The following is a 26,937-nucleotide window of genomic DNA, read 5'->3' as shown; positions in this document are numbered from 1 at the left end:
GGGCTGCAGTAAGCTGTGATGGGAAAACGTCGCACATTCTTCTTCGTCATCGATGTTAAAATTCTTTAGTTTTTCTCATTCAAAACTATTGGAACAAATGCGAAACATAGATTCTGAATCATAAAATTTAGAAATAACCCTAGAAAACATGTACACGAAAAATAAAATAAAAGTGATGAAAAGCACAGCCAATTTACATAATTTTAAATTCTATGTTTTCTAATTAAATCATCATCAGTATACGTGTTGGTAATTCGAAATAAAATTAACTTTCACACAACCAACATTTAACCTATTATACACTTTGCACCAACTTTTCTTCAGCTGTTCTGCGGCTCTGAGAAATTCCGAAAATGGAATAGATAACGGCCATCATTTTTCCAGCAGCTCGTTTCATTGGCTCCGAGTTCTTCGAATAGACGTTTAGGAAAATACCCAAGAAAATGACTACTCCTGCAAACACGTATTGCACTGTAAAAGGCTTGGAAAAGACGAGAAACGAGATTATAATACTGACAGCCTTTCTGCAAGTCGTAACTGTTACTGCAAGAAGTGCCCCGTATGTTACTACTAAGTCAAGGACCAAATTGACACCGAAATAACCAGTCAACGAAAATAAGAAGGCTTTAAATAACGTCTGAGAATCCATGAGCGGCAATGCTTGCAAGAGAGTTCCTTCAAAGAGAACAATGAGGAAAATATAAACGGTTCCGATAAGGTATGAGTAGAATACGACTTCTGTGTTGACGGCGCCGTATTTCTTCATGAAGAGTTCCTGCGCGTTGCCTATGACGGCGTCTGCAACGAGAGCGCAGGATATGACAACTATTCCAGTGATGTCAAAATTAGGCTGGACAGTGCTGTCGGCTAGTGAGAACCAGATGAGGCCACTACATAGTAGGAACATGGCTAAAACCAAAGGCATAATTTGATTGCTTTTTCGTAGCAGTTCTATAAGTCAGTTCGAAGTTGTTTCCGGATGGCCGAGTAAATTTTCCATAATCTCCATAAGAGACTGGTTCCGTCAATTCTCACCGCAGAAACTAATATCAACAATTTGAAATATTGAAACATTAACTACTTTATACCGTATATACGTTTCGTACTTTTACTACCATAATAAAAAAGAACGAAACGATTCTTACCGAAGTAGTCCACAAACTTATACGTCTTTTTCTGCATGAAGATGCCTCCAATCATGACTGGAATGAGCTTGCAGCTCTTGAAGATGACCTGGGTGGGGTAGTTGAGATATCTCAAACTGGTGTTGGACAATCCCATAGTCGCCACGGTCAGAAACGCCAACAGGAAGTACATCTTCATTGGGATCTTCCTCACAAACCCCCCTCTGGATACGAACTCTGCGCCCCCGAACAGGACGTAGAAAGCAAACTGGATCCATGTAAGGAGCCATCCGAAGGGTTTCAACTGAGGCTGCGTGAACAAGGCCTCTTGAAGGACGCCGTAGCATATGTAGACGATGAAGACTAGCACGGAAAGAGATATGAAGTGAAGCGACGTTCCTGATCTGGGTTTCCACGACTGCAGAGAACAACACAAACTACTCATGGCTACTCAAAACTTCAGCTATCGGTATGCTTCTTAACTTATTCACAGTTTCAATGCATTAAAATTAATGATCCAATGCTGCTGAATACCATTAGTTAATGAACAAAAATGTTTTATGCGATGAAACAATTGTTATTTTATTATGACAAACAAGATAACGCTTCAAAAAATATTTGCTAAGTACGCATAGATAATGCTTGTTTAATAATCTTCACCATTTTATACACCAAAATTTTTGAAACGACGTTCACAAATGGCATAACGCCCAAATCAGGGGCGAATCTAGGATTTTCTCGAGGGGGGGATTTTCAAAAAAATTTCGAAAACTTTGTCGATCCTTTTTTAAGCTTGACCAAATTGATTTTCCGAGCTATCTCAAAGCACCAAAAAAAACCTGTTTTAGCCAAATTTTCTTCGCAGACAAAATTTTCTTCGCAGACGAAATTTTGAAAAAAACAGTCCAAAAAAGGCGTTTTTAGGCACATTTTTTGAAAATTTTGACCAAAAAAAAAACGTTTTTGGCGCGCGCTCCCCCCTAAAAATAAGTTTATATTAAAGCCGAAGGCGCCCTTAGAAAAATTTTAGGGTCCAACGACCAAAAATTGATTTCTCAAATTAGTACAAAAGGTGACCGAATTCCTGGGGGGGGGGGGGGGGGTGGCGTTCGCCTCTCCGCCCTAAATCAGCCCCTGGCCCAAATATCATGAGAATGAAATTTTTCCCCAAATACATCAAATGAAAGTTTTCATTGTAACGTTTTCTATACAAACGTAGAAATGATTAAATAGAGATCAAACCCTGTTCTTGAGTTTTTTCTAGTTATGGCTAGTCAATTTTTCTGTACTTCGCAGCCTGAACTTTCTATTGGTATTCGAAAATGCTTCAAAAATTTCTCAATCCCTGATTGTTTTATTGATTAGTAAGCACGGGTGCTGCATCCTTATTTTTTGTCATTAGTTTCAATATTTTCAACATATAATACCTAAAGTAACAAAACCTAAATGTCTTTCAGTTTACTCAGACAGTTAGTTTTACGCAAATGGAGCAACTGCGAAGTATCAGTTTCTGTTGTTTTTTGTACCAGGCTTAAATAGTTGAAAGTTGTTTTCAGTTTCATATTTTAGTGCAGCAAATTGAAAAAATTGTTGAATATCAGTTATGTGAAAAATAAGCAAATGTTTTCTAGTAAAAATTTGAAGTATTGATAAACGATGAAAGGCATTTCGAAAGGTTTGTTTAAAAATTTTTTGTATGCGTGAAATGAAACTCGTGATATTTCTGTGTTTCTACCGATCGCGAGAAATTTTTACTTGAATTTTTAGAACTCTTTGTTAAACTGAAAGTCAAACATGTATCTTGCTAAACTACTTAAGCATAGCCTAACAGTCTAAAATTACTGGAAACAAAAAAAAAGGCCAAATCGCCTTCAACTCCAAGAATTCGATTTTTTTGATAAACGAAACCTTTGAATGAAAAATTAGGAACGTAAAAAAAGAACGCTGAAATGTAAAATTAGAAACGTAAGATTAAGAACGTTGGATTAAGTGTTTTTTGATATCCGCGGCGTTTTCAAACTTTAATTATGAAATTAGTAGTCGAATGGGACTTTTTACAAAATTCGACTTCAGTTCACATGCTCAATTTCAGTTGTAAATCATAGGAAAGGGGTGGCTATTCTCATGATGGAGAGACCGACATCGCTGAATGATTTTTGCACCAAACCGACGACAATATTAAAGACAGATTCGAAGCTGAGCTTCGCACGCTTTGCGATACAACGATTAAAACAGCAAGACACTCAAAAAGTATCAAAGAGGAATTCGAAAGTTTTCAGCGTAGAACAGGAAAGGTCAAATCTTGCAAACTAAAAGGTACATCCCATAGTGTACCCTGGAAAAAAAAGAAAAAAAAAACTCGAAACGGATTTGAGCAGGAGAAACTCAAGTAATTTTAAACTTTTTGGAATCAAAATTGTTTTGAAAAAAAATCATAAAAAACGCCATATCTCGGAAACCAAAAAGATTTGAGCAGTAGCACTTGGAGGCCAGTTTTGCAACCCCAGAGTGTAATATCAATCAAAATTTATAGAAAAAAATTAAAAAACAAAAAAATATACATAACCTCCCCCTTATCGTATCTACCAAGGAACCTCCACCACTATTAAAAAGTACAGTACATTAGCACTGGAGCTTCGTATTGATCAGTATAAGTTTGCTGCATTCTGATTGGTAGAAAATTCGACTAGCCTAAACAACGTAACAATCTTCTCGCCCTTTCTTGAAAGGGCAGAGGGGGGAAAGATTGTTAATTAGATCCAAAAGCGCCATTTATCAAAATTATTTGAGCAGTAATAGATGGATGCCATATTTGCCAGCACTGAGTTTACTCTGAAAAACTCCATCATAGAGTTGGAGAACTTCAAAATTAAAAAAAATAAATGAACAAATCAATTTTTTTTGAAAAAAAAAATCGTAAAAAACGCCATATCTCGGAAACCAAAAGGAATTGAGCAATAATATTTGAAGGTCAGATTTACAACCCTGAGCGTGCCATCGCAGCAATCCACCATGGAGTAAAGATTTTCATGTTTTCTTTTTGTTTTTTAAAATCTTGTTCAAACAAATAAAAAACCATAAAAACGCCATATCTCGGTAGCCAAAAGGATTTGAGCACTAACATTTGGAGGCCAGGATTGCAAACCTTGAACGTTTAAGCTAGGTTTAAGAGCAATAGGTTTAAGAAATTGAATTTCTTAAAACAAACACTGAGAAGAAAGCACTAAATAGTTTGCATTGCGAAAGAAGCATAAATCTGTACAGCATTCATGCTTCTGGAGATAGGTGGTAAGAATCGAGGATGACCTTGGAAATTGAAAAAATTTCTAAAACATTTGCAATATACGATTCAACTTAAATGTGCAAAAATTCTTTCATTAAACATGCTAAAATATTACGTTGAAAAAGCTTAAACATGTCAAGACCGGGACTTCTTCAACATATGTGACGTGAAACGCCAATTAAATAAAAGATAGATAAGCCAACAGAATTAAAGCTGACAGCCAATTAGCTGAAAATCAACCAAATTGTTCGGCAAAATCTTCTAGTAAAACATACATGTACTGCTCAAATAGTATCCACGGAAGCCATATAGGTACTGAAAACAAGGTGGTATACACAATTCGGAAACTAAACCAGGAGCTTAATCGAAAGCCAAAAAATCATCAGCAAAAAAGTTTTATCGATGTTTTACAAGTATACATACAGCCAATCTTTTAAAATGAAAAAAATATAGTTTTGAAAAAAAAACATGCCAAGACAAAACAATGCAAAATTAGCATCGGAAAAATCTTACGAAGCGGTAACAAGTGAAAAAACCTCAGCAGAAACCCTTCATGCCCAAAAAAATCAAAAAAACTCTTAATAAAAAACTTCTCTTCCCTTCCCCTCAGAACACACAAAAAAATTTTCATCAAACGATGCAATAAGGGGCCACTAAAAAGACAAAAAATTAGCCGAAACAGACTAAGTAAAAAAAAAAGACAAAAAAAATTTGACAAAAAAAGACAAACTTTGATTCAGCCAGATTTCCAAAATGCTAAGACACTAAGCAACTACAGTGAAACTTGTTTGCACCAAAGTTGAACGATTCTTAAATCTGGCAACAAAGCCGAAAAACATAAGCAGACAAATAAAAGGCCGATTTTTTTTTGAACCGGAATTTTTACCGTTTGAAAAAAAACAGGTCCTGGTCAGATTCGAACACAGGACTTTTGCCTTACCAGGCCTATTCGTTACCTCCAGGCTAAACTTGCAACTACTATGTAATTTGCTCGCTTCAACAAAAGTCCGTGATTTGTCAAATATGCCGACAAAATTTGAGCAGACACACAAAAGACCAAAATTTCAATTTTAAACAAAAAAAAAACTAATTCGTAATTATTGAAAAAAAAAGAAAGCACAAAGGCTGAAAACAGCAGACTTAAAGGTACAAAGGCAACCACGCAGTCTTTAGGCCAAGTGAGAACAACCCTGGAAGTTGTTAAGGTTCAATAATAAAGCAAAACAGAAAAGCAAGTAAGATTTGTAAGAAAAGTTTTGTTTACGGGAAAAAGTCTTGTCCCCGAATACAAGACACTTGATCTTGCTAGTATATTTGAAGTAATCCGTGCAGTTATGATGAAATTGGTGTTTTATAATTCAATTGCCAAATTTTTTTCCAAAGTGTATTCGATCTGGCAAAATTTAAAAGCTTATGTATCTGCTCATTTTGTGATCGTTCAATGATAATTCCATTGGCCTAGATTTACTTTCTTACTTTGAGATTTTTGCTCTTGGATACTTTTGAATGCTGAGCTCTGATTCGCTAACATCAAATTTCCAACAATTTGTTCACTCCATCATTGCTGACTTCATCCGAAGCAAACGCTTAGGAGAGCTGCCATAAGTTCATAAAGTTTGTCGAGTTTTTTGTTTACGTCGACCAAATCCTTATTCCGTGCTCTCTCAAAGCACTAATAGAAACAACCTGTTTTGGCCAAAAATTTTGCGTCGCAGGCAAGTTTTTGAAAAACAGGAAAAAAGGCGTTTTTAAGAAAGAAAGAATTTATTTCTCCAAAGTTATAATAAAACATCAAAATAGACACAGCATCAAAATAAATAACTCGGAGAGGATAGACAAAAGGCACATTGAGCGCCCACTTATAGTCTACCCGGTTTACATCAACAATTCAGGTTATTTAAACAAAATAATGATAAAAATAAAATATATTTTTGATTTTTTGATATTTTCATTAAAAAGGCGATATTTCGGATATAAAAAAACTATTGTATTGGGGGGGGCAGTCCTTCTATTGAAGCACTGTCACCGTTGTTAGAGGATATAAATAACTGTGAAAAAAAAAACAAAAAAAAAAAAAACAAAAAAAAAAACAGAAAAAAAAACAAAAAACAAAAAAAACAGAAAAAAACAGCGATATTTCGAAAACTACAAGGATTTGGAGGCTCATATTTTTAGGGTATATTCGCAGCTCATATATGGTTGTCGTGTAGCATTTAACCACTGCATTGAAAAAAAGGGGAACGTTAATTAAAAATATATTTAGTTAGATCGCAATTACCCAGAATAAAGCTATCCCTAAAATTGTGGATAAAAATTATTACCTCATTTTTAGTCATCTTTTCAATATTTTGGGGCAGTAAATTATTCTCGTTGAGCAAATTAAGTAATTTCGAACCTCGATTAGTCAGTGAATTTGCTTTAGTGTTATTCTTACAACAATGGGTAACAAATGAAGTATATTTGGATTTCCTTGTGTTGTAGCTGTAACGTTTCAAAGAAAACATTGTATTCAAAAAAAGAGTAGAATGTTTTTGATTCAAAGAACGAATGCAAAACTTTAACAGATCATAGATGTATAGCTCATGAACCGTTAAAATCTTATTGACTATCAGAGTTTCCGTTATGCTATCATATTTATTTTTGAAATAAATCATTCGAACAATTTTCCGTTGAAGAATTAATATTTGGTTTAAATTTGAAAAACTGGTTCCACCATAGACTAGTATGCCGTACTGTATTACAGGCTTAATATTCGACTGATAATACTTTAATAAAATGGACTTTGGAACATAATGACGCATCTTAGAAATAACACCGCAGTGCCTACCCAATTTTGTTTTAATTTTTTGAATATGATGAAAAAATGACAGTTTGCTGTCTAAAACAACTCCTAGATATTTACAGGAAGGTTCAGGCTTATACACAGTTTCAAGTAGTTTAATATCGATATTAGAAGCACTTCTATTTTTATTAAAACTAATTACAGTTGTTTTGTCAGTGTTTATTGTTAATTTATTTGCACACAGCCAGTTCGCGACGTTTGTCAAGTCATTTTGGAATATTTCGATGCTGGAGCTTCTGCTAGTGATATTAGTATCATCCGCAAATAGGAAAACATCGGAATGTGAAGTTAGATCATCTAAATCATTGATATATATAAGGAAAAGTAGAGGACCTAGAACCGAACCCTGCGGTATTCCGGTTTTTATAGGTAACCAATCCGATGTATAATCATTGATATGAACACATTGATGTCTTTCCGAGAGATAACTTTGAAACCAATGATAGCAGTTTCCACGTATTCCATATTTTTCCATTTTTGACAAAAGGATTTTATGATCAAGTGTATCAAAAGCTTTTTTCAGATCAATAAAAAGACTACAATTAAAGATTTTATCATTGCCTAGCCGAATGCGTTCAGTCAATTCTGCTAAGGCATCTATTGTCGCATATTTTTGACGGAAACCAAACTGACGATCGTACAATAGGTCGAACTTTTCTAGATAATTGTATATACGAGAGTGCATAAGTTTTTCAAAAACCTTGCTGATACTACTTAATAGTGCAATCGGACGATAGTTATTCATATCTGATCTGCTTTCGGCTTTATGAAGCGGTAAGATTTTTGCCAGTTTAAGATTTTTTGGAAATATGCCCGAATTGAAAGACAAATTACATAAGTATGTAAGATATGGAGCTATGACATAGCAACTTCTAATCAGAAGCAAGTTACTGATCTCATCTATTCCACAAGTTTGTTTGGGTTTTAAATCGTTTATGGTATTTATTACTTCCACAAAAGAACAGTTGAAAAGGAAAATTGATTTATCGGAATCATGATTAGTCAAGATTTCATTCACCGGCTTTATTGAGTCAGCGAGTTTTTCGCCTATTGTGGCAAAATATTCATTAAAACAATTAGATATTGATATGATATCTGATGTATACTCACCATTAACCGATAGATTTGTAATACGAGATCTCTTTGTTGATTTACCTGTTACTTCATTAAGTACTTTAAATATTTGTCTCGAGTCTCCAATACATTTATTAAATCTGCTATAGTAATACTCTTTTTTGGTTACCCTTATTAGTTTTTCAACTTTATGACGCTCTTGAATAAATGCTTCTTTTTTCTTGGTATTCAATTTGTCATATTTCCATACTTTATATAGTCGATTCGTTTTTGAAATCGAAATTTTGACCTTTTTATTAAACCATGGCGCGTTTGACTTAGTTTTTAATGTTTTATTTCGTATAGGAGCAAATAACTCTACCGATTCAAATAGGCATTTATAAAATTCTTCATAAGCATCATCAATGTTATCATTATTTACAAGATTGAGTGTTTTCTCTTTCATAAGAAACGACATATCGCGGTATGAATTATTTATATCGAAAAGCCTTTCATTGAAATCTGTTTGTAAAGTTACGGGATAGTGATCAGAAAAACATTCATTATCAAGCACTCTAATGATTGGGTTATCAATTTTTCGGGTTATGAAATGATCTAAGCAAGATTCAGTCGATTCACATAACCTTGTTGTACTTTTAGCTAAGAGCTCAAAGCCATTAGCTGTTATTGAGTTTAAATATGATTGCTGGAGATTATTTAATCTGAGAGTGTTAATATTAAAATCACCTGCTAATACAATAGGTATATTCTTTTGAGCAAGTATTTCTAATTCTTTATCCAGTTCTTCGATAAACTTATTTTTATCATAACGAGGTGGTATGTAGGCTACAATTAGTACAATTTTATTGCCTCCAATTTCGGCCAGTATTGCCACAGACTCAGGTAAGCTACATTCAAACCTATCAATTAGATTAACTTTTTCATCGAGTTGAATCATGGTCCCGCCGCCTCGTGTGTTTCTACTATTAGATATTACGGTTTGGAAGCCTTTGATTTTATACATATTAATATTATCGTTTTCATTTAACCACGTTTCAGTTAGGAAAAGAATATTAATAGGAGACTCGAGACTACTTATAAGTGCTTCTAAATCATCCTGGTGTTTTTTAATAGATCGAACATTAGATAATAGAAAATTAACATTGATACTAGCACCACTGAATTCATATTTTCTGTTTTCAAGGATCGCTTTGTCCATTTGAATTCCCGAAAACACAGTTAAAGCACTTTAACACGTTATCTATGCTGTAATCCAGAAAGTCGCCGCCCTCCCAAAGTCCATTGATCTTATAGATTCTTTGATCTTCCTTCCAGATAAAATATATAGTCCCTTCTCGTGTCCATGTTGATTGAATCCTTTCGTCTGTTTTCATAATACGTAAAAAGTTAACCCGCGCTGTGCTTAAATCTTCGAATATCTTTACATCACCAAATCCATTAATTTGAGATAAAGTTCGTTTTTTGCGAAGAAGGTCAATCTTTTTGATTCGCCGCGAAAATCTGACAATCACAGGCTTGTCTCTGCCGGATCTGGTTGACAGCCTGTGTGCAATGGAAATATCGGTATGGGTTATCTTTGCGTCAATTGCGTCTCCAACACTTATTACTTTATTGATTGTTGTTTCCACTTGTTCTCGTTTTCCATCATTACTCAAGGTTTCTGACAGGCCTATGATCTTCACGTTATCTCTACGATTGTAGCTTTCTAATAGTTCCGCTTCTGATAGGGTTCTCAAAGCTTCTCTCTTTTCCAGCTTGGAAATCTCTTCTTTCGTCTATAACATCATTTCGTTTTTCAAGTTAGATAAGGCTGTTCCAATCGCCGTCTCAACAACGCTCTTGATTTGTTCTTTTATGTTTTCGATCATCTTCGGCATTAACAAATTAACTGACTTAATAATTGCATCTTCCACTTGCTTCGAAATGTCTAGTTGTCCTGCACCATTATCTTCTACGCAGGGACTGAGTTCAATAAAGGGTCTCTTGTTCGTTGAGCTGCAAATTGGTGTCTGACCATGATATTTTAGCGTGGACATTTCGTCTTGAGGACCATCAACATCAACAGTTTTCATCTCCGTCTCTGAAACTATTTAATAAGTTTATCACAACAATTAGGCTAATGCACTTTTTGGACAGTTTTGACCAAAAAAGCGCATTTTATTGGCGCGCGCTCCCCATTTACAACTAGTACATATAGGCGCCAAATTTGCCTTTGAAAAAAAAATTTAGGGCCAGCCAGCCAAAAATAAAGGTCTTAAAATTGTACCAATGGGGGGCCCTTTGGGTAGTCAGGGGTCGAATCCCGAAACGCTACTGGCTGACTTCACAATTCACTTGCGCTCCAATTTTAAATGATTATCGATATAAAATCAAGGACGCACAAAAAGTATACTCAAAAATTTTCAGCATAATTGGCGCAGTAAAATCGAATATCTATACATTGCCAACTCACACCGTGACCTAAGGTGTTCAGAATAGAAAAAATACCAATGCATGTCATTGCTGCTTCACATACCTTGTACGCATTGTAGTGAAACGTCCGTTCATTGTACACAGGTCCGATGTTAATATTGAAAGAACTACTGGTCACCATGTCTACAGATTCCCTTTTTGAGATCAAATCCCTGGTACAGCTTCCAGGCCTACCAGGTTCGACGAATTCCACTCCCGAGATGGTGCGTTTGGGAGTATTTGAATCTGACGGAGGCTTTTCTTCTAAAAGGGATGATGTTAATTCACATTTGCCGTGATTTTTAGTTTCGCAATCCGGGAAAATGGCTGATGGCTTTGAAATAATCGGCGGCATTATTAAAAGAACTTAATAATCAAATTTCATTGTATATTGTTCACTCTAGTTGAAATCTTTTCACATCACCTCACTAGACGCAAATATGCTTCAGTGGAACAAAAGGAAAGACAGGCCTGAAAAATACAGGCGGCCATGTTAGTTGATACTAAAAAACCAACTCAGTCTAACAATTCGCTCAAACAATTGCTTGTATTTTGAAGATTCAATCAAAAATTCGTTTCAAGGGAAATATAGAATGGCGAAAAAACCAAAATGGCAGCACGTTTTTGCTTGCTGCCATAAATTCAGGATATGAGGCTGCAAAACACAAGATACTTTCTACTGAAACTCATGTTTAAACAAACAGAAACGCTTATTATTATTTTTAAAGTCATAGACGCAGGCCTTTTAAATATTTATCACAAAGCTGTCGACGCAAATATAGATTTTAATGCTTCACTGCCTAATTGTTTATTCAACCGGACAAACCAAACCCAGATTTATAGAACTTAATTCAGTAGACAAAAATTCAGGATTTCTAATTACTTACTTAAGAACAGGTTATTTTTCAATAAAAATTGAATATAACAATCAGGGGCTGATCTAGGATTTTCTCGAGGGTGGGATTTGGTGGATTTTTAGAAAACAATTCGGGTATTATGCACTAAACGGCCCAAAATCGGTATTTCTACATCTTTCTTGAACTCAAACTCAAAGTAATACGGTTGAATCTGATTGGCTAATCAGACACTCAAACAACATGACCCAGCATTTCAATTTAACTTTCAACCCGATGAAATTGTTGCCGAAAAAATTATTCTGCTGAAGCCCTTTTACGAAATGTTTTTTGTCTGGGCCAAATATCAGTTACTTGAAAAAAATATATTTTAGCTACAGTTTCACATTACATTGTGGTAATTTTGGCTAATATTTAAGCTGCTGAAAGTTTTGATTGAATTGCCTGAACATTTTGCTTGTATTTGAATGGCTAATATTAGCCAATCAGTTTCGACCGCATAAGTTTTAACTCTAGATGTAAACATTGATTTTGGGCCGTTTTGTGGGGGGCTATTCTCATGCGCGAAGGACCGAATGAGCGTAAAATGAATTGAATGAAGCGATATTTTGCTACTTTCATTACGAAACCCTTGAAATGTAAAATTTGTCCCACTTTTGCGGGGGTCAATGAAAAATTTGAAGATTTTGCATATTTCTGCCTTTTTTAGATTCGGCCAATATCAATACTCCAGTCCCTGGAAATGCTTACTTTCTTTCCAAAATTTAGATTACTGAAATCTGATTTTTATTTTCGCGCATTCGGTCCTTCGCGCATGAGGGATTTCACCCTTTTTGTGCATAAAACCCAAGAATTCGAATTCGATAAATCAAACTACTTTCTTTAGCTGCACCAAATTGAATTTCCGTGCGCTCCAAAATTCTGAAAAATAACTATTTTGACCTTAATTTTAAATTCAACACATTTGTACTAAAACAATGGCTCAGGATTGTTTTCATGAGAGGTGAAAAAGTTTCAAAAACGTTCAAAATGTCAAAAACTGAACTTTTCCCAAGTCCATAAAAGTTTCGCAAACGATCAAATTCCAAATCTAGGGCGAAATAGTTTATCTAGGGAAGATCCCGACAATCTGTTCTCTCGATTGGACCCTGCGTCCGAGATTTATGAGGGTAGTTTCCAAGACAAGTTGAAAGGTTTTCAAAAAACTACCAAGATTTGATTAAAAAAAGAACTTTTCTTACGGCCCTTACTTTTTTCAACAAAAAATTAGGGCCTAAGCCAATGACGCAGGCAAAATCAGCAGAACCTGTTCTCTAGATTGAAATCTTAGATCAAGTTAACATCCTCCTCTCCTCCTAGAATGCAGAAAATACACAGTTTGGCCTCGTAATGAATTTTCAAAAAAAAAACGATCAAAAACGGAAAGTGAAAATCTCGGTTTTTTAGATAGTGCGATAGCTTAAGATGACTGATTTGATAAACAAGCGATAAGCTAATAGCTCATGTAATTCAAAAATTGAGGAATATTCAGATTGGAAACGCAGTCTTGAAATTTGTTCAGTCAGAAAAACGGAAAAACTCAAGACCCATTTCCTTGACACTACAATCGAACATAAGACCAAAAAAAAGCCTTTATTATGATTCCACATTTGAAATCCTACGAGCTTTCTAAGATTTAATCGATATGTGCACCAAAAAAAAACAAGCTGATCCTAATGATCCCTTTATGGCGTGGTCGGAACAACTTTTACCGATCAAAATAGTGAACAAAAAGTTTCTTTAACACGAATTCATTTAGATTTTGAATTAAATTTGAAGCACCCAAAAAAATCATGGCAAGATATAATTGAAAAAACTGTTAAACAGCTTATTGCGTGTAAAAGAACCTGCATAATTTTTTTAGGTCCAGTGGACTAACTTTGAACAGGAGATGAGAGCAGAGAGTTCTGCGTCTAATCCTATCTACGATATCCCCGATAACACATCGCTGATGGCCCAACTGTCAGGTAAACGAAGCAAAAGCAGATCTGAAAAAGATGAAAATTCCAATTTAAAAAATCGCATAAAATATCTCAGCTTGAATCAAGCAACAGATTTAAATTCACTGGTTTCAATTAAATATTTGCAAGACTTAATAGATTAAATAAATAAGTAGAAAAGACAGTCAATGCAAACAAACAAAAAAAATGCACTAGTATTGTAGACGTAACAAAAGAAGCAAAACAAGAAGCTGTCGCATCCGAAGTCTTCTAAGCTAACACAACCAAATATGTTTTAATAAACTCCATTCACCAAGCCCCATGTTAGTCTGGGGAGCGGGAATAACAAAATCTAATTTCTAATTTTCAGCCTAATAGAATTGAATAAATTTCGACAACTGCGGTAAGCATGATTGAATCAAATAAAAAAAATTAACGCAAATCTAGTTCTGAATAAACTTATCCGGACAAAACGTGAAATTTAAAACATGTTTCTCTCAAATTGGGTTAATTTTAGGTGAATAATGATTTTGACAAACTTGCTTAGAATTCTCGCAATATTAATATGGTGCAAATTGTTTGGGGAAAATTGGGCCCAAAATTTTACCCAAAAATGGATCCTTTCTGGCTTTTTTAGTAAATCAAAAATTACGCCCAAACTACTGAGTCAACTAATGCCGCCAAATTTATATCAAAACGCAGCCCAGCAAAGGTTAACAAATCGTATGAATTAATTGATTTTTGTTTGATAGACAAAAAAAGCCATTTTTACTCTATTAAACACCAAATTTTTATTTAAAAAGTAATTATAAACGTTTTGCGCTTTTGTTGGAGCTTATACCCATGTTAAACTTTGTTGGGCTACGTAAGAGGCTCACTTCGATATAAATTTGACTATGATTTAATTTTAACATTAATTGACTGTAGTTTGGGTGTAATTTTTGATCGACTAAAAAAGCCAAAAATGATCCCTTTTTGGGGTAAAATTTTGAGCCCGAATTTTGCAAAACAAATTGCACTGAATTAATTCTGCGAGAACTTTCAGTCCAAGTACAAGACAGTCTGTGAAGGGGAGAATAACTTGGTTCTCATTTTGAAGTTTCAGCCTAAAAGAATTAAACAATTCTACGCATTTCGCTAAGGTTGATTGAACCAAGTTTAAAAGTAAAGCAACTGTATACTCTAAGGTGCCTTTTTATGTGGTAAGATTTCTGCGCAAGTTGATTCGATGATCACATTTGAAAAATCACATTGCAACAAGTATGCCTACAATCAAGAAAAGTGTCTAAAAACAGCACGGTAATGGAAGCCTTTTTAATAAGCTTATCCTTCCGAATTGACTGACATATTTAGTCCGTTAAAAACTTAAACCATGCATTGATAATGTAGTATGGAATCTCAGTTCTTTAATGAAACGTGAATAATGAAAATTATGCACAAATATTGCACTAGAGCATCAATCAAGCTAAACAAGCTTAACTCTGCGCTGTTTCCGTTTAATCAGCAATCTGGCACAGATCACTCCGAGACCAGTCTGAAAATAAAATAATTTATTTAACTACATGTATAACCAAACTTTTGAAGCAGTACTCGGAGAATTTTTCTAACTGCATTCTAATCGAAAGATGAGACCTCATATGCCCCATGGAGGCCATTACGCCCACGCACATCCTAGCGCGGGCACTCCAGTCCCCAATGTACCAATGTTCCGCACTTACTGGCGCACCCCGCAACAACCACCCCACGCCGCCCGACAGCATCTGACGTTCAACGACCGACGTCATGTGGGGGAGCTCATGTCGCACTACAAGGCGGCTATATGCAACATGCAGGTGGGCAAATCAGAGCAAAAACGTCCACATTTTATACATTATCAGCATGGCCACATTGCATACAGATTTGGTCAATTGTGATTTTCAATGTAATCCTCTTTTTTGTGTCAACATTTTGCAGTTCTTTCAGGCATGACGCATAATTTCGAAAAACAATTATGTTCTACTTGCTTAAAAATAAGTCTTTTCCGTATCCTCGGCAAACTATATTTTAGTAAAACTTAAGTGAAATAGCTTGACAAAACAATCACTTCGGCTACTTTGATCTAGGGAGAGCTTGAGAACTTGAATCGGGAGGCATTTGAGCGGAAAGCGATGATGGATAACATGGCCAAGCTATTAGAGCAGTTTCAGCATCAGGAGAAACAACAAGTCACCGTGCAAGCCGAGAACACTTTAAAGTAAGAACATGAAACAATGTTCCCAGTTCTGGAACAATCTATTCCCATTCCTATACTCCTTCACATTATAGCCCCCACACTGTTTTTAATACTAATATAGGGGCTATAATGAGTCATGAAATTTTCTTTAGCAATCGGCTCAAGTTAAAAAATCGAAGCACAAGAGAATTTCGCAACACAAATACAATATTCTAATACAAATACAATATTCCTAAAAAATGAAAAAAATAAATGTAATTTTAAAAAACTTCAAAATTAATTGACACACAAAATCATTGAAAAATATTTTCCGTGACACCCTATTGGGAACCCAATTACATCAAATTTATCTTAATTTGATGTAATTTTAATTTATCTTTTATATTAAAAATAAATCAGAAAATTAAATCCAAAAACTGAAAAATGAATGCAATTTTTTAAGAGCTGACGAACGTAGTTTAGACTCTGATATAGGTCGAATGATTTTGTTCTCGTTTTTTCAATAAAGTGTTGAATAAAGTTTTTTCATAAAGTGTTAAAATGCTCTAATAACTACAAAAGTACATTCATAAATATTGATGCATTTATGAATGCCCTTAGATATATGTGCATTTATTCAGTTCGTGGTTTGAAAGGCAGACAAAATTCGGTTCTTAATTACGAAAAAAGAAATAAGGCAAAAAAATCATGATCGATTTGTAGTTTCAAAACTTAACCTTTTGATCTAGTTTTCTCAATTTAAGCTAATTTTATCAAAAAAAGTGTCAATCATAAATTTTTCCACAAATTCAAAGAGCTTTAGGGGTATCTTTTTTCTTTGAAATTCGAATGTGAGAACTTTTTTTCAAAAAAAAAAACAAGTCAGTTTTTTTTTATTCTTTGACTCTTTTGCAACTGCCTATTGACTATGTTTGGATTTGCAAAAATTTTTCTTATCTTACAGAAAGTTTTGCAAACTACTGCAAAAATCAGCCCAAAAATTTCAACAGGAAAACACCCGGCCAGTAAGCCGACAAAAATTGGGACGAAAACATTAAGCCGACAAAAAAACCAAATTACATCAGAAAATCTTGTGCGATCCAAAGAGAAGCACAATTTTTCTCATTGCTTCCCTTGAAGTGACTCAAAATTAGGCCATTCACAATTAGGTCACTAGGTCACAATTCTACGATGGCCGACAATTCGAAAAAAAAAACGGTTCGAAAATTTCTTTAAACTCCGCAATCTTGGAACTGAAATAACTGCACCTTAAAAAATTTAAGCAGCGGCGAAGCAAAGCTTCGAACTACTTGCGATGCAACACACACAGCATGAAGAACTAACCGAGAAATAAAAATGAAAACCGAAGATAAAAATCTGAAAAAATTGATCTACTCAAGTTTTTTAAATTGTCTTGATTGTGACTTGAATAAAAATTCCTTTTAAAAAACATGTCAAGAGGTCAGACAATTGAATATTAAGCCGATATATTATAAGCCGAAATCTTTTATGCCAATAAAAAGAAATAAGAACGAAAAAAACTGAAATCCGAGTTGTTAAAATTACAACCATCGTAAAACAAAATTTCGACCACACCCTAACAAATCGCAAGGGTAAATAGAACTAGCGCTTGAAATACAGACGGAGATGATCAAATATTCGTCATCCTATGAACAAAGTTGTTATCGAAGGAAAAAGCCTCGTAACCGATAGCAATACAATCTTGCTTATTGCAACGGTAATAAACTGGTGGGTGATGTGACCCGTACTACTTAAGACTACTCAAAATTCGATAATTTAAGGACGTAATAGACTTCGAAAGGAGTTTCTTATCCTCTGAGATTTAAATTAGTTTGCAATTGGTTTTATGGCACCGTTAATTCTAGAGACTGGCAAAAGGGGGAGGCTAACAAGATGCAAAAGGAGATCAAGAGAGTGAAGGAAATAGCAGAGGAGCTCGTAGGAGCTACTGAGCAGGAGGCGGAGGAGCTGCAGAAGGAACTGGAAGATCTGGGGGTCCTGGGATCCGACGGGAAGTTCTCGAAGAACGCCAAGAAGGCGGTCAAGGGGGTAGTTGTCGAAGCCGTCTCAAATATGCAAGGTATCAACATCCCTTAAGATAAAAACAGGGCTGTATTATCAACAATATTCTTAAATCATCAATTTGGGAGCCACTTAAACACAAATTTAGTTTACTTAAAGGTGTTCTTTTGTGTAAACTTTTTTTGCTTTTTATAAAAACAATAAAATGCGCCACAACAAATCTCAGTACGCCAATAATTATTTTTCAAACAAAACTTCAAAGTGAGAAAACTCATAACGGAGAAAAAACGTTTTTTGATTCTTCAGACCAAGGTGTTCTCCCTCCGTCCAAAGATGAGGGGAGGAAGATGTTAATGGACGAGCTGACTAAATTAGAGGAAAGGATGAACGCAGAGAAAGAGAAGGAGCTGGATCTGCTGCGAGATGAAATAGACGCCAAGAAAGATATCATAAACGTAAGTTTTGTTTCGATAATATTTGTTTCGATTATGATTGCGGCCTTATTTTCGATATTGAGAAAGTCATCCGAATTTGTTCTGTAGAGCCTAGAGAAGCCTTTAAATCTTCGTCTTGAAAGTCATTCAAGTCGTTTCATTGATAGCATTAAATAAGCAATAGATGAAATGTACATAGGGGTAAGGATGCATTTTATGCTTGCAAAAACGTTCGTCTTTACCTAAGAGTCTACGAGAAAAATCACCAAAATTGAGCGTTGGTATGCGAATAAGAGATGACTTCTTATTTGTAGTGTTTCTTAATGAACGAAATTTGGTTGCAGCAACAGCCGACTATAATCGAGACGAAGGTAGCTGAAAACAATGAGGTGGTGAAGGACAAGCTACAGCACGAGTACCAGCTGGCACTGGAACAAGAGATGCACCAGCTGTGCACGTGGGCCAATGACGTCATCCAGGAGGAGGTGGCCAAGAGGATGGATCTGGAGATGGAGGACCTCGAGGCCTACAGGAAGTGTCTGGAACAGAAGGTCCAGCAGAAAATGCAGTCCATTCGTAAGCTAGCCTCTCAGTAGAAAAACCCCTTAATCAATTATATAACTTTTATTTAGTTAATCTTAGAGAATTTAGTCGAACAAGATGCATTTGAAGTGGGAAAGTAAAAAAGATTTCCATAATTTTGAATACTTGGTTAACAGGAAATTCCTGGCCTCAAAAAACTGCAACCCTTCAATCCACAACTGCAATCCAGAGAACTATAAGCCATAGCAAAAGACTTTCAAGTTTCTCTCCGAAACACAGTGCTAGAACATTCTATGCTAGTCGAACACCTAGGAGCTATGCTTGCTTAATTGACTTTGAAGCTTCCGGAAAATGCCTCTAAACCTCGAACCCAACAGAACCAGAAAAACTCCCAAAACATTTAAATTTCTCTGCAAAAAATAATGCTCGCAATAATTTAACCAACTAAAACAGCTTAAGTTACCCCTGTTTCTGTTTTTGTCCAGTTCATGAACATATCAGATGGTTTTTTAGCTATCACGACAACTTCCTCCGGTGCTCCGAGTGGTCCCTCCATGTCTGATATCAAAAGCATGATTAGTGAGATAGCCCAGAAAATAACAGACGACGGGGTATCCCACGGAGTGCACTCGCTCAACAACATGAACAAAAGCATCACTGAAGGTGAGTTGTCTCAGTATTGTATACTGCGAAACTAAGTTACGCAATTTGAGAAAAAAAAACATTGCTGAATGAGTTTTAGAATTACATATCTTAAAACGATGAGTTATGCAATTTGAGACCAAAACATCGTTGAATGAGAGTTTTTCAGTATTTTATACTTTAAAACAATCAGTTATACGAAAATGAGGTGGTCTATTTAGGAGTGTCCACTGAGTCGTTTTTCTTGAACTTAGAATTGATGAGTGTTTTAAGATAAATTTATCCAAACAAAAACTTAACGCGATCTAGATCTCGAACTTCCCCCCCCCCCCTTTTTGCCAAGGGGAGAGGGGAGATTCGTTAGTATGTACAAAATTCTCAAATGCTTACTCGTGGAATTATTTCTTCATAGAGGGAGATTCGTACCATAGGGGGGATAGTTAAAGAGATCCCACGATCTTAATTCCTCGGAACAAGTGGGATAGTGTAAAAATTGGAAACATTGAATATCAAACTAAGGTCTGACGGAGGAAGTCAGAAAGGAGATTGGACGGATGGAAGAGGGTATGCAGCACATGCTAATGAACCAAGAGCAGCTGGCTCGCAAGCTGGGCGAGGAGAGCCAGATACTCACCAACAAGATCAGGTGCTGCACCATATCACCACAGTCATGTCATCACGTCTTTGTTTGAAAATAAAATTCCGCTCCTTCTTGCATAGTAAGGCCCGTTTTTTACAAGACCGTTGTTGCCTTATATCCTATCCCCTAAGATGTCAGGAAAAAATATAAACTTTACGCAGTATTAGATCAGATATGTGCAAATATGATATATTTGGAAATTTGGACATGGGATAAATTAAAACATAACCTGGTGCTGTAACGAGAACTACAGTTTCAAAGGTTTCTGACAAAAATGGATGCTTCCAGGGTTGGAAATCTCAATCAAGCATATTGACTAACAGTGTTTTCAATGGTTTGGGATAGGGCTGCTGGATTGGTGGAGGAGGCTGAGGACAGTCTGAGACAGGCGAGGGTGAACAGACTCATTGAGGAGAGAGTGGCAGACGCAGAGGCCAAGGTCAGAGACACACTGTCCAGACAGTACATGCAAGGTACCATTACCATACAAATTAGTCTACATTAGTTGCAGAAAGAGAGGCCAAATATCAGCTCATTTAAAACCAGACAAGACACATCATATGAGGACTATACCTTATAAGTTATTATAAAGACAACGAATGAGGCACGGAATTTAACGCAAAACGAGAAAAACTACCAAAAATTATTTCTCCTTCGATGAATTACATATGAACAAAATTTCGAGAAAGATTAATCTGTTATAACGAACGGACACATGCTCGATTCTAATTATATATCACGACGCTTGTTGTAAGCAGTTCGTAATATTGGTTAATCTCATCATATAATGATCGATCAAATTTTAGATTTGGGCAGAGAAGTGGCCTCTGCTAGGGATGTTTGCGAGCGTCAGAACAAGTCGACCTATCAAAAGCTACTGGAACAGGCCATGCAGCAACACCAGCGACAGCTCAGGCATATCAGAGAAGCACTCAAGAAGGTCAGAAGAGTACATCGTAAAAACAATAGATGTTTTCGATTGAAGCCCCCGAGCCTTGCTTCCAGTTTTTTTAGTCTCCATTTTTGTGGACCAAATTTTGCAGCCAATTAAGCCTACTTCTGTGAACTGTATTTATCAATGTGGCAATATTCGTTATCCCTAAATTCACTACCATATCACACTTGTATGTTTCATTTCATGTTTCTTCAATAGGAGTTTGAAGAAAAGGAAGAAGCACTGGAGAAAGAGACGAATCGGATTTTAGAGGGTAAAAACCAGCAGATAAAATCACTCAATGAAGAGATCAACGCCTTGAAGGACAAACACTACAAAGAATTACAGCACAAGGAGCTCATGTTCTCCCAGGTTTTATGGATCAGATCGGACCATTATTTTTCTTGATTTTTCACCACCAAGCTCGATAAATTCATACGAGAAAAACCACCAAGCTCGTTAAATTCATACGAGAAAAACCACCAAGCTCGTTAAATTCATACGAGAAAAACCACCAAGCTGGTTAAATTCATAATTTTTAGGAGCCAGCTAAATAAGAGAAAACATCCGATTTTAAACTTTAAAAAACAAAGCTGAAAAACTTAATTACAGCAACAAAAAAAAACGTTTCGGAACCACCGTTTAAACTTTACTTAGGAGAAAAATCAGCTGGTGAGCGAGATGCGTTGCAAACACGAAATCAGCAGCATGCGAGAGGAAGAACGCATGTCTCAACTGCAAGCAGAGATGGCACTTCTGGCACAGAACGACTCCAAACATAAGATGCACTTGGCCGAAATGGGACAGAGTGTGGCCATGACACGTGACGAGGCCAGTAGGCTAAGAGAGCAGATCATGACTAAGGACAACGAGTTCAGGAAAGTGCTGAGAGAGCTAGAGCGAGCACTGGATGAAGCTCATTCTAAAGTTCCTTCTACAAATGAAGTCATTTGCGCTCTACAGGTACTCTTGTTTGACCGATTTCTCCAACATTCATTTCCAATTCTTTGATAGATAAACAAATAATTCAAAAGATACTGTGTAAAGTTTAGCCCAGTCTAGAAAAATCAAAAAATTATTTGTCGTCAAACAGCTGGCCACGTAGTCGAAACTTAAAACCTCTCTGAAAATCGCAGGACATGGGTCGCGAGGAGCAGAGAGAGGTGATCCGTTCCATCAAGTGGGAACCCACTCTGGATGATGTGGCCACTCTGCTGCATCAACTGGACCCAAGAGAGATCACATATATCGTGGAACAGTCATTGTGTGGATTCTATGTTCCCACAATAGAGTTCCTCAAAGCTGTGAGTCACAATATATTCAGTGTACAGCAAGAGACCGATTTTCATATAATTTGTTTTCAAAGCCAGAAAATCGATCAAACTTGCTTCTTACAATAACTATTCTGAGAATTTCGGCGAAAAAATTACGGCAGTTAATCAAGCTGCAAAAGCCTCTCACTTCGGTAGAAATTTTTCAAGTGCATAATCCAAACCCAACTCGAATCAATATTGACGAAAACAAAGTAAATACATGATTTAAAAATCATTTCGTAACAATGAAGGGTCTAAATGAAATCTCAAGGCTGCTTTAGAAAGTGGACAGTTCAGACAAATGTATACAAGAAGAAATCATAAAACAGCTGTTCGAACTCGACTTGGCAGTTGGGTTGGAAGCTATTCAGGGAATGAACAGTTTCACACAGCACGAGATCTTTCAATCCCTTATTTGTGCTCTTGGACTGCCATGCCCTCCTACAATAGCTCATACGGACGGCTTCTTTCCGCCCCAGCATCCTCCGTGTGAGAACTTCTCCAATAAACCGCATTTTAATTTAAACATTCGCTCTGCGGCCACGGACGCGTAACAAACCACAAACACACCGCACACCTTTTAGCATTGAAGCGAAAGCCTAAGTGGTAACAAAGACGACAATACTTGAGGCCACCTAATGAGCTGAAAACACTTATTTCATAAAAAGCTTTTAAAAACTAAAGTTTTTAAGCCTCCCACAAAACACGCATGATAATCTTTCTTCGCTCGGGGGCTATTCTCATGCGCGAAAAAACTTGTGTACGAAAAACCGAAAACAAAATTAGCCGAAAGTCAATTTTTAAAAAGAAGCAGTTGCCATTCAATTAAAAAGAAGTAAGCAAAGAAACAGTTTGCTTCTTTCATTACGAAACCCTTGAAATGTAAATTTTGTCCCAATTTTGCGGCGGTCAATTATAATATTAAAATTTTGCATATTTCTGCCGTTTTTATATTCGGCCAATCTCAATACCCCAGTCCCTGTAAATGTTTACTTTCTTTCCAAATTTTAGATTACTGAAATCTGATTGGCTGATTTATATTTTCGCACATTCGGACCTTCGCGCATGAGGGATTCCACCCTTCGCTCGTTAGGCGACGCAATACGAGGCCTTGTAAATCCTGGGCTCTTTCCCTTCATTCAAAGCGCAAATATTTTTGTTCACATTGTCCAATTATTATGAAAAGTGGCATTCAGACGAATCAGTCACGAAAACATTTGGTCCACATGTTTAATTGTAAAACCCCTCATTGTAACAATAAATTAGAGCTTATTTGAGGTGCTAAGGATGGGATGTTTTTGAGCCATTTAGCATAGTGTTCAGGCCGTTTCTTAAACATCGTCAGACCGTGTATTCGATTATCTGCCATGGCTCATGGCAGATAATCTCAATTAACCAGCTCTCAATTAACCTCTAGCTTCAGATCTATCACAATCTGACCAAATTCGGCTACAATAGTGGAAGTTGCAGCGGGAAAACTCTTGGTACACAAAAAAAGTCGTAAAGAACTTCCCGCATTAAATTAACTTTGTCTGGAATGTGCCGTAATAAGAAAAACGGACTACGCTTAAACAGACTGGATAGCTTTTGAAACAGGCATTAGATAATTACGCGGAGATTTTTAGCAAATTACGCGATGCGGGGTTTTTTCCTTTTTTACGCGCTGAAATACGCGAAAAACTGAAATTTTTAAAATTTTATTGCTATTCACATAAAGAAACAGCAAATTTTTGAGTGTTTGTGGGCCCAGTCTGCGTCGGTCTTACGTCAGCACTTTGTTGTAGTATGTGAACACTCTCAAAAACAGCAGACGAGCATACCCGAAAGCCGTAGTTGAGTGCAACTTTCGATAATAATGTGGTCAAATCAACGGGCGACCCAATCCAAAAATCGTTCGTTGCTTGAGTAGTTGTTGTCAGTTGCTCCAGTTCTGTTTTTTCTTTAGCTGATCGCAACTGAAGTTTCTAGCTAAACTCCGATAACGAACAAACTCGATTCCAGGGATATTTGCTCTCTGCGGACACGATGACAAATCAGGTTTTTCAGGCAAAGCCAGCGACTTTCGTGGATTGAAGAATTGAATTTGTTGGAGAAACTTGTTTGCCGAACCCACCGTATCAATCTTAGCCATTAGTTGGCTACAATGGTTACCCTATAACACATGTGCCATGTGAACCACCCATAGTAGCTGTTCAGGATATGAGAGTAGATTAGTCCTGTGAACAAACTTACGGGAAAAAAATCTGTTCCCCGTTGAAACACACTTGCTATCGCAAGTGTAAAATATCCCTGAAATCGAAAAAACTTTTCATTTCCGTTTTCTTGGGTTCATTGATACTTTGCTAACAGTCTGCTGGCTATGCGTGGCATCATCAAAGGAAACAAACTAAAACAAAGCGATATTAAATAAGGATACCGGTTGCTGTGCAAGTAGCACCGATATTCATAGCAAAAAAGGCAAATTGAAAATCAGTTTTTGTCAAAAAATGACAGATAAAAACAATCAAAAATATTAAAACTCACAGAAATTTTCATGAAACTTTACTAAAAAAGACGCCGCTAAAAACCTTTGAAAATTTAATTTACTCAATCTTTCTGTAATAAGCCTGCTTGCTCGCTTGAAATTAGCCAAAAAATCATAAATTTCAAACTCTCAAAGAGAGAGGTGATCCGTTCCATCAAGTGGGAACCCACTCTGGATGATGTGGCCACTCTGCTGCATCAACTGGACCCAAGAGAGATCACATATATCGTGGAACAGTCATTGTGTGGATTCTATGTTCCCACAATAGAGTTCCTCAAAGCTGTGAGTCACAATATATTCAGTGTACAGCAAGAGACCGATTTTCATATAATTTGTTTTCAAAGCCAGAAAATCGATCAAACTTGCTTCTTACAATAACTATTCTGAGAATTTCGGCGAAAAAATAACGGCAGTTAATCAAGCTGCAAAAGCCTCTCACTTCGGTAGAAATTTTTCAAGTGCATAATCCAAACCCAACTCGAATCAATATTGACGAAAACAAAGTAAATACATGATTTAAAAATCATTTCGTAACAATGAAGGGTCTAAATGAAATCTCAAGGCTGCTTTAGAAAGTGGACAGTTCAGACAAATGTATACAAGAAGAAATCATAAAACAGCTGTTCGAACTCGACTTGGCAGTTGGGTTGGAAGCTATTCAGGGCATGAACAGTTTCACACAGCACGAGATCTTTCAATCCCTTATTTGTGCTCTTGGACTGCCATGCCCTCCTACAATAGCTCATACGGACGGCTTCTTTCCGCCCCAGCATCCTCCGTGTGAGAACTTCTCCAATAAACCGCATTTTAATTTAAACATTCGCTCTGCGGCCACGGACGCGTAACAAACCACAAACACACCGCACACCTTTTAGCATTGAAGCGAAAGCCTAAGTGGTAACAAAGACGACAATACTTGAGGCCACCTAATGAGCTGAAAACACTTATTTCATAAAAAGCTTTTAAAAACTAAAGTTTTTAAGCCTCCCACAAAACACGCATGATAATCTTTCTTCGCTCGGGGGCTATTCTCATGCGCGAAAAAACTTGTGTACGAAAAACCGAAAACAAAATTAGCCGATAGTCAATTTTTAAAAAGAAGCAGTTGCCATTCAATTAAAAAGAAGTAAGCAAAGAAACAGTTTGCTTCTTTCATTACGAAACCCTTGAAATGTAAATTTTGTCCCAATTTTGCGGCGGTCAATTATAATATTAAAATTTTGCATATTTCTGCCGTTTTTATATTCGGCCAATCTCAATACCCCAGTCCCTGTAAATGTTTACTTTCTTTCCAAATTTTAGATTACTGAAATCTGATTGGCTGATTTATATTTTCGCACATTCGGACCTTCGCGCATGAGGGATTCCACCCTTCGCTCGTTAGGCGACGCAATACGAGGCCTTGTAAATCCTGGGCTCTTTCCCTTCATTCAAAGCGCAAATATTTTTGTTCACATTGTCCAATTATTATGAAAAGTGGCATTCAGACGAATCAGTCACGAAAACATTTGGTCCACATGTTTAATTGTAAAACCCCTCATTGTAACAATAAATTAGAGCTTATTTGAGGTGCTAAGGATGGGATGTTTTTGGGCCATTTAGCATAGTGTTCAGGCCGTTTCTTAAACATCGTCAGACCGTGTATTCGATTATCTGCCATGGCTCATGGCAGATAATCTCAATTAACCAGCTCTCAATTAACCTCTAGCTTCAGATCTATCACAATCTGACCAAATTCGGCTACAATAGTGGAAGTTGCAGCGGGAAAACTCTTGGTACACAAAAAAAGTCGTAAAGAACTTCCCGCATTAAATTAACTTTGTCTGGAATGTGCCGTAATAAGAAAAACGGACTACGCTTAAACAGACTGGATAGCTTTTGAAACAGGCATTAGATAATTACGCGGAGATTTTTAGCAAATTACGCGATGCGGGGTTTTTTCCTTTTTTACGCGCTGAAATACGCGAAAAACTGAAATTTTTAAAATTTTATTGCTATTCACATAAAGAAACAGCAAATTTTTGAGTGTTTGTGGGCCCAGTCTGCGTCGGTCTTACGTCAGCACT

The 26,937-nt window shown here is 36.4% G+C and overlaps 2 protein-coding genes across 2 annotated transcripts in view; both read right to left on the bottom strand.

The window, feature by feature from the left end:
- LOC134845684 (mortality factor 4-like protein 1) overlaps positions 1-10,437 on the bottom strand; it is a 28,793-nt gene extending 18,356 nt beyond the window's left edge. Inside the window, exon 1 of the mRNA XM_063862726.1 lies at positions 10,412-10,437. The gene's annotated coding sequence lies outside the window, so the exon portion shown is untranslated. The remainder of the gene's footprint in view (positions 1-10,411) is intronic.
- LOC134845685 (adenosine 3'-phospho 5'-phosphosulfate transporter 2-like) lies at positions 94-13,724 on the bottom strand. The gene is made up of 4 exons (XM_063862728.1): positions 13,547-13,724; positions 10,839-11,038; positions 1,146-1,542; positions 94-909 (listed from the first exon to the last, which is right to left on the bottom strand). The coding sequence occupies exons 2-4, from the start codon at positions 10,914-10,916 to the stop codon at positions 296-298; spliced, it is 1,089 nt and encodes a 362-aa protein (XP_063718798.1). The 5' UTR covers positions 10,917-11,038; positions 13,547-13,724; the 3' UTR covers positions 94-295.
- Between the last annotated feature and the right edge of the window lie 13,213 nt (positions 13,725-26,937).

This window comes from Symsagittifera roscoffensis, chromosome 5 (assembly GCF_963678635.1).
Source record: "Symsagittifera roscoffensis chromosome 5, txSymRosc1.1, whole genome shotgun sequence".
Lineage (NCBI taxonomy): Eukaryota > Metazoa > Xenacoelomorpha > Acoela > Convolutidae > Symsagittifera > Symsagittifera roscoffensis.
Note: the sequence above shows the minus strand (reverse complement) of the source record. Positions and strands in the feature narration are given on the sequence as shown.